Source organism: Hylaeus anthracinus, unplaced genomic scaffold (assembly GCF_026225885.1).
Source record: "Hylaeus anthracinus isolate JK02 unplaced genomic scaffold, UHH_iyHylAnth1.0_haploid 11883, whole genome shotgun sequence".
Taxonomy (NCBI): Eukaryota; Metazoa; Arthropoda; class Insecta; order Hymenoptera; family Colletidae; genus Hylaeus; species Hylaeus anthracinus.
The window spans coordinates 27,370-36,119 of NW_026534249.1; the positions used below are offsets into that span (position 1 = coordinate 27,370).

At 38.0% G+C, this 8,750-nt stretch overlaps 1 protein-coding gene and 2 non-coding genes across 3 annotated transcripts in view; 2 read left to right on the top strand and 1 right to left on the bottom strand.

Annotated features, from left to right (window-relative positions):
• The window catches only part of LOC128896643 (uncharacterized), a 10,573-nt gene extending 8,902 nt beyond the window's left edge, over positions 1–1,671 (top strand). The window contains exon 2 of the mRNA XM_054160006.1: positions 661–1,671. Coding sequence (XP_054015981.1) covers positions 661–1,098 — 438 coding nt within the window. The 3' untranslated portion in view covers positions 1,099–1,671. The remainder of the gene's footprint in view (positions 1–660) is intronic.
• Positions 1,672–4,733: 3,062 nt separating this feature from the next.
• On the top strand, positions 4,734–4,815 carry Trnas-gcu (transfer RNA serine (anticodon GCU)). Its single transcript has one exon. It is a non-coding gene; the product is annotated as a tRNA-Ser (tRNA).
• Positions 4,816–5,380: 565 nt separating this feature from the next.
• Trnad-guc (transfer RNA aspartic acid (anticodon GUC)) lies at positions 5,381–5,452 on the bottom strand. The gene has a single exon. It is a non-coding gene; the product is annotated as a tRNA-Asp (tRNA).
• Positions 5,453–8,750: the final 3,298 nt, after the last annotated feature.

The window sequence follows — 8,750 nt, forward strand, 5'->3', positions numbered from 1 at the left end:
ACCTTGTCATTACAATTTAAACAATTTTTTTTACAACTTTATCGACTTCTGGCAACGTTTAAGCCCCGTCCTAGACTTCTGGCAATAACTTTACGCGATTTCTACAGTTAAAAACTATAACTACACAAAACTTCAGGACTGCACTCAAAGATTTCATTTTGATTAAAAATTAACATGTTTGACCCGCCCGCCCACGCTTCCAGCCCCGGGACCGCCTTCTGGTTGCAGCGCTATGAGCTTTGTCATCAAGTAAGGAGTGTTTTTAGATACAAGTTTTCACCGCACCTTATCATTCGTGATTTTCGTAGCCAGCTCTCCGTCTACTAGGCTTCGAATAAATCTGAAGTTTGCCAATGTATTTGTCTCGTTTCTTTGGAAAATGTTCAAAAGAGACAAACATATCGGCAAACTTCACATTTATTCGAAGCACTAGGGTTTTTTGCCCATCTCTGTAGAACGACACGTAGAGTCAATTAGGACCGCCGGATTCCGAATCGAAAATCGGCCTTTTCGTCGCGGCACATCGGGAAATAAAAAACGAATTTCTAGATAATTCTAAACCAAGGAAATCCTGACAACACGCTGAATTTATAACGCGACACTAGAGAGCCAAGGAAGTCGAAGGTTCTTTGGTACAGTTGCCAACTATTTTCTTTTTAGTTTGTTCAAGCCGACGTGAGCAAGATCGAACCACCGTCGCCGGTAGCGAGCCCGGAGCCTTCTCCGGATCCCACGTTCCAGCCCGTGATCCTGGAAACCGAGGGATCGTACGCGAGACGAATCTCGTCCTCCGTGTCGGCCGTCGACACGCTTCGAAGAAAGCACCAACAAGATGGCTTCCAAGATCGTCAAACAAAAGAACCGAATCACGACGTTTCGTCGAGGCAATTCGCCGCCTGCGTGTCGGACGACGAGTTTGAAACGTTTGGTCGTTACGTGGCGAGCAAACTGAGAAAGTCTATGCCCCGTCAGAGCATCATCGCCGAGAAAGTGATCGCCGACGTCCTCCTAAGAGCTAATCTCGGCACCTTGGACGAATCTACTTCTATCACGGAGAAAGTACCGTCCCGATGTTTTTTGGTGATGGGCGATCGTTGAATCGTTTCTTTTTTTTTCCAACGAAACCGATCGCTGCGGACCACTCGTGCGGAATTTCCACGTGCAAAGGTTCTTGGACGCCATTTTTAACTGTTTGATTTACTTTTGAGATCCTTTTTCTTTTCTTTTTTCTTTTTTTTTTTTCATTTTCACTGCTTCTCCTTCGCGTTAAAACTAATAAAGACGAAATCATCGTCTTTGCATGTGAAAAATCTGCGTCTTTCACGTAATTCTCGTTTTAGAATATTATCCGTGAAATTATTTGTTATTTTAGATATTTAAGGAATCGTTGTTACGCTAGGTGTCTACTTGAGAGTTTCACTCTCGAGAGTAGTTTCCTTGACGAACTTTTATATCGAAATAGAAATTAATAAAATTGGTGAAATCCAAATGAGCGATCGACAAGTCTTTTTTTGTTACATTTACTTGTAATGCGATGCGCTGTGTGTATATCACTTTTTTTTTATCAGACTTCTTCAGTGGTTGAAGCGTGAAATTACTTTGGTAATTATAGTATTTATTAGCCTACTAGCCTACTATTATGTAAGTTTTTAATAAAATCTATATTTCTCGTACGAAGCGTATTCTCTTCCAAATACGATCGACTAAACGTCACGGTAATTGTTATACTCTCCTTTTATTCGTTATTTATTATCCGAACGAAATCACGCGATCTCGGAAGCAGAGAAGGAGAATTACCTACTGAAAATTTCTGAGCTACTATGGCGGGCAGGTCGCATTGCGGACGAATAGGAACTGGCGACCAGCCAATGGAAGCGAGTTTTCGTCCGCGTACATGGAGAAATAACGGACGACGAAACGTATTTTTTTTTTTTTTTCGAATACGGTAGACATCCAGTCCAGCGGTCATCAACGATGAAAAAATAGTAAATTGTTCAAACTACCGTAATAGTGATCGTCGATAGCTGTGTTTACTTTTCGATGAATTATCGAGTCACGCGTATCTAGAAAATAGTAATTATCTACGTACAGTCGGTGTGGAATGTATTCGTATACCGATCAATTTCCCAAAAAACTTTTGCGTGAAATTGTAGTTTCTTAATTTCTTTCTTTATAATCAATGATATTTTACATATTCTCGGAAGTCTATAAGATAGATATAGTCCAAACAACATTTACTAGTTGGTATGATTTGTGAAATTAACAAAAAAAAATGCGAAAAGTGGTTAAAAGTATAGAAGCAATAAGTATTTGTACGATTCTGATGACGAACCATTTACAGTAGAGTTTGTAACGTAAACACATTAGTTTACTGCTCCGTGGGAATTAGAAAACATCGAATTTCCAATAAAGTATTAGGTTGTCCAGAAAGTTCTTGGCAATTTCTAAGAAAAATTCAAAAACACGTTCGAATTTTAATATACATATATTTATTGAATTACGTAGGCGCCATTTTGTTCCACAACCTTTCCACCTTCTAAGGGATGTATACATGTTATTTGTTTGCAACCACTTCGATATGTCAGAGCTGTATCACCTACCAAAAATCGACATGGACTTTCCGGACAAACCAATACTTTTAAAAATGGCTCTAACAGAGGAATTGAAAAAGATCCCACTTCGAATAACTAATAATTCAGTTAATTCAATGCTTGGAAGAGTTACAATAATTATAAAATCAAAAGGAAATCCCACGAAGGAAGTATTATGTACGTGTAAGTTAATATAAATTTTTTTTTTTGAAATCGAGTTTTAAAAATTAAACAGTTGTGCGAATACTTATTGCTTCAATATTTATATCGATTGATTCTTTTTTTTCTCGTTAATTTCGCAACTTACATATGTAAATAGCTATTTTTTTTTGTAATCTATCTATTCTAGAGATTTCCGAGAACATGTACAATGCCATTGTTTATAAAAAATAAGTTAATAAATTCTAATTTTACATAGTTTTTTTGGAAATTTATCGGTGCACGAATACATTCTACACCCACTGTATAGAGAAATCTATCTTCTTCTTCTTATGTATATATATATACACACACACATACATATATAATAATATATATAATTATATATAATAATATATAATATATAATAATAATAATAATTTATGTATGTGTGTGTGTATATATATACGTTATATATATACAAAGTATTATAAATTCAATATATACGAATACTTTCTACACCCACTGTATTCAAATATTTCGAGCTCAAACGACAGAAAACAGAACGTTTTCACAATCTTTCGAAAATGTATACCTGTAATTTTGAAATCTCTTAAAAACTGATCGCTTCACATTTGCATATATGCAGATCCAGCCCATTGTCTCGTTCGAAACGAAAAAGTTTGATAGTTATCCAACGCGTTCGGCCGAGTTAGAAATGTCCGAAATTACAAGGATTATTCGTACCGTTATCTTTGATCCTAATTACGGCAAGGGGCTCTCGTTTCGACGCGAAGCTTCGCCGAAAGTTGCTATTTTATTTCCGCTGTTCCGCAGCGAAACCATGCATGGAGATTTCGCGTAACGAGCTTCAACTTCGATTTATATCGTCGGAAACTTTTCCAATAAAAGTTTCGGTCTAATCAACCGGTCGGTTATCTCGGCTAAACGAGTTATTACCGACCGCATTAACCGGTCGTTGATTTCAATTTCTTAAAACATTTTGCGAAAAAGTTTCGCGCGCCCTTTTGTGCTCGATGATTTATTACGCCGGAATTTTTTTTCTTCCATAGGGCGCGACCTCTAGAGGGGATGGAGTTCGATGAGGGGTGCGAGAGAAACTTGTTGACGTAGAAAAATTTCGTTCGATATTAATACTCGTCGAATAAATGACCCACACCGCTTCTTAAATTTGACTTTCAAATAATTATACGAATAATACGTTGGTAGAATAGCCGCAATAATGGGTTTTATACATTATTTACGTTATTGATGCGATTGTCGATGGAAATAAATACAATGACTAGACCGTGCGGTTATCTTTATGCATTTATAGGAAATTTGAATGTGTAGGACACTTCGAAAAGGAAATATGCGAGAATATAAAAAAGATTGATGACAAAGTGCATGTTATAATATTTGCAGGATAAAATAAATTAGAAATTCTATTAATTACGTGGCTCGAGTCGTTTTCGGACCAATGCTCTGGATTTTTGTGAATTTTTCATTGAAAACTAAATTCTCGTAAAATGAATGAGTAGACTGGGCGTTTATAGGAAATTCGAATGTGCGATAAAAATGCAAACAATATGCAATATAAAAAAAGATCGAAGGTAAAGTTCGTGGTACAATATTTGCAGAATAAAATAAATTCCTATTTAGGTTCAATTTTTGTAGGCGCGAAGATTTTATTTTGCGTAAAGATCCGCAGTCTAATAATGACTGAAATGTTGAGAGTATGAATATTATTACTCCTCGTCCTAAAGATATCTTTCAACGCGATAAAATACCATACGTATATTTCCTCTTAAACGTACCCTACCCTCGAATAAAAGACCATCTATCGCAACAACCCTATCGCAGACCGTCTATTTTCGTTGCAATAGTCGATTACTAAACATTCCCCGTGATCAATGTATTTCGAACGTTTTGTCAAATAGTAGTTTGCTTGAAAAATTTGCAACTCGGTTTATGATTCTATATTAGAGTCAAAATTCACACGAAGACGAGGTGGCCGAGTGGTTAAGGCGTTGGACTGCTAATCCAATGTGCTCTGCACGCGTGGGTTCGAATCCCATCCTCGTCGATCAAATTTTTTTGGGGGAAATTTTATTAAACTCGATCGTGTATACAGAACTCGAAGCAGAAATAATAATACGAAAAGAAAAATTTAGCTCGCAGTTTTGCCTTGCATAATATTTAAATCCCCGCAAAATGCGCGATAAATCGACAATATCCTTAAACGTACTAAAAGAAAAGGGAGTCTTTGAATTCTATCTTAATCTTACAGATCGAAACGAAAGAGAGCCCCGTAATGCGAATAATAAACTATAAATCGGTGTAGAGGAAGAATTTAATCTAACAAGTTAAAAATTAATATTAAAAAAAGAGAATAAAGGGTATACCACGATAGCAAATATTAAAGGCAAAGTGAAACAATGGTCGAGTAATCGAAAATGTTGATAAAAAAAAAAAAAATAGGAACGTAAAAAGCTTGTCGACGGGCAATCGAACCCTGGTCTGCCGCGTAACGCTCTTTGTAACGCCCAGGAAAACGCACGGGGCAAAAAACTATGCGAGTATTTTGAAATTGTGGTCAGTACGGGTAGGAAAAATTTAAGTAACAAATAAAAATAAGACAAAAATTAATCCTCCCCGGCGGGGAATCGAACCCCGGTCTCCCGCGTGACAGGCGGGGATACTGACCACTATACTACCGAGGAATTATTGAGAGTGCTTTATAAATTAATCGTACACTTGTTCCTATACTTAATCATAAAATTACATTAAAGAAAAAAAAATGTTTCTATTTAGAATTAACAAATAGAATTTAATAAGAAAAACTTCAAAGGCTATTCTATAATCGCCAGTACTCGTCATACGTCGTAAAGAGATCATAACGTAACGATCTACTTCGATCCACTTGAAAAGGTGCACTTGGACGCCTCGAGGCAACAAAGTTTTAACGCCCGAAAAAGATCACTCTAGGGTCAGCCCTGAACTGTTGACATCTGGCACTCAAGGACTCTATTGCCTTCGCTTCCTAGACTTTCTACAAGACCTTTCGAGAAATTCCCAAGACTGCGAAGTTTCAAATCGTCTCGCACATAATTCGATAACGGAAAAATCCTGGCCGTCCAGGTCGGCTTCGAAGACCGAATTCGTCTTCAAATCCTGATTGTTCTTTCAGTCTTGAAAGTTTTCGTCGATCTTGAAAGTATTAATCGGTCTCGAAGCCTCGATGAATCGCGAAACTTTTAACGAGTCTCGAGTACGAAACTTTTCGTTAATTTTTGCTTTCAGCGATGCATCAAAGTAACTGTCGAATCGTATTAAATGCATTCTAGAAAACAAGAATCAACGAAAAGTTTCGGCTCTTCAAGCTTTCATTGATTCGCTGAAAGCTTGAAGATTTATCAAGGCGTTGTGACGTTAACGATCGATCGTGACCTCAACATCAACCAACCCGTATCTTATCTTTACTATATATACGAAACATTAATCATTTTGCAATACAAATACTTAATGGGCGTTCGAATATTTGAAAAGTTTATCTCTGCTTTACCGTGTACACCCTATATGATCTTATGATTGAAACCCACTATTTATATTAATTGCCTATGTGTATACGAATCATTAATAATTTTCTGTTGCAATACAAATACTTAGTACGCGTTCAAATATTTTAAATAGTTTATCTCTGCTTTACTGTGTACACCCTATATGATCACATGATTGAAATCCACTACATATATATTAATTGCTTATATGTACATAGAAAACGTATATATATAAAATAGAATATCACATAAGGCTTACCTCAAAGGAAGACAGACGAAGAACACTAGCTGCGTCTCGTTTCAGCATTGGACGCCATGTTGAAGGAGAGAGAGAGAGAGAGGACGGATCTTTTCCGCGGGAATGGACGATCAACCGTAGCCATTTTCTTTCTCGTTCGCTACCACCAGTTCGCACACTTGTGTTTCGAACTTTTCTTCATCTGCGCCTTCCATTTGTTGCACTAAATAAAGAATACTACGCGTCTTGCCACATGTTCGTTTTAAAATTAAAGTAAAAATCGACCAAACTGTAACAATCGCGCAAATTTACCGAGAATGGAAGCGAAACTGTACGTGCGCACGTTCGCGTGGTCGATTAGAAACTGGTCAGAAAAGTTGTACAGTGTTGCCTGGGGGTGTACGCGCGAATACATTCGACGTTCGGAATTTACGACGTCAACCTTTACCTTTTTCTGGCCGAAAAACCGTACGGTGGTTGTGCACCAAAGACTTTCGAACTTTCGAACTACGCGACGACGCCGACTCCGCGCGAATCGTAATTCTTTCCTTCGCACTACCAACTGCTACCAACCGCACGACAATGGATACGCGATCAACCGCGGTTAAATCTGACGAATCGTACAAGCTACATGAAAACTTCTACATGAATTCGATGAAGGCGAATTTCTAGACTAGAAAGTTTAAGCATTTAAGAGTCTTAAATTAAGACGTACGAAAATATAAAAGACAAATAGCATTCGTGAAAAATTCATGATTAATAACACTCCACTGTTTTTAGTTAGTAACATTTATCAGGCTTCGCGTCATTTTTTTTTTTCACTGTTCCCCCACTGTTTCGCGATTACAGTTACTTTTGTCTTTCGTTGTTTTCCGACTGTACATTTGACTGAGGCGTTCAAGAAAGCGATACACTTCGATTACCGAGCAACGATTGGAAAATCGACGACATATTCACTGAACGTCCGAAATCGTCCTTCCGCCACGATGCTACGGTATAAACTGCTGAGAGAATTTATTCTCCGAAAACACAGACCGATCGGTCTGGAGACAAGCGACGCGAGTGACGGGGGTGAAGCGGTGACTGGGGAGTGAAGTGCCTTGCTCGAACTACAATGTAAACACGTGACTCGACCTCTGCGAGATAAAAGTAAAAACAGTCGAAAGGAATGGGTCATCGACGAACGAGGGCCCTTCGCTCGAGGGTTAACTTTTGAACGATTTCAAGGAGACTCCATGCAGGAACCGTCTATTCGAAGCTCGTGACACAATCTCGCGCGAGAAATATGTATCGAGTGAACTTGCACCTAGGAAGAGAAGCACAGGACCGTAACGTAAGTTTCTTTTGTATCTCCGTTCGTAAAATATCCTCTACATCAGTGACTCTCAAACTATTCCCTCGAATCCTTTCGATCAAGGTATGAATCTTTACGAAAATCGTTATAGTTCAATTATTATAATCAGTGATGGGCAAAAGGCTTCGGTGACCCTAGGCTTCGAACAAATCTGAAGTTTGCCGACATGTTTGTCGCGTTTCCATCTTTAGAAAATGTTCAAAGGCAGAAGCGAGACAAACATGTCGGCAAACTTTAGATTATAATATTATAATTTGCAGACATTTAATTAAATAGCATCATAAAGTCTCGACTAGTTTATTACAAATACACGCGCGATACGCTTCCCATTTTCTTCTGAGAAACGCTGCTCGTCCCCTCGACTAAAGTTTTCGCTTACTTTATCGTTAAAAATTGACCACGGTTTCCAGCACTTCGGTAACTTACTCGTTCAAACTTGCCGCTAGATAGAAAGCCTCGTAAACTAAGCAAATTGCTTTAAAAGTTTGCCACACTTACGTCCCAGTAATGCCATCTTGGAAACTAAGTCGAGGACAATCCGTTACGCGAAGCAGGACATTTTATTTTTACGCGACGGTCACTTTCTTCCCAGAATGCAAATTTATATTCGCGATAGACGTAGTAAGTGGTACGTAGTATTTACGCGTCTCGGATAACGGGTACGTTATCGAGTGCTAGGTTATGTCGAGCGACGAGATAAGTCTTCTCGCTGCTGAATTAATTAGTCCTAGGTAGAGCTTCCACGATGAAATAAATTTAACAAGTATATTTTTAATACGATAAATATTTTTAAGGAGGAGTTTATAGGTCTTCTCGCTGCTAAATTAATTAGTCCTAAGTAGAGCTTCGAGGATGAAATAATCTAACAA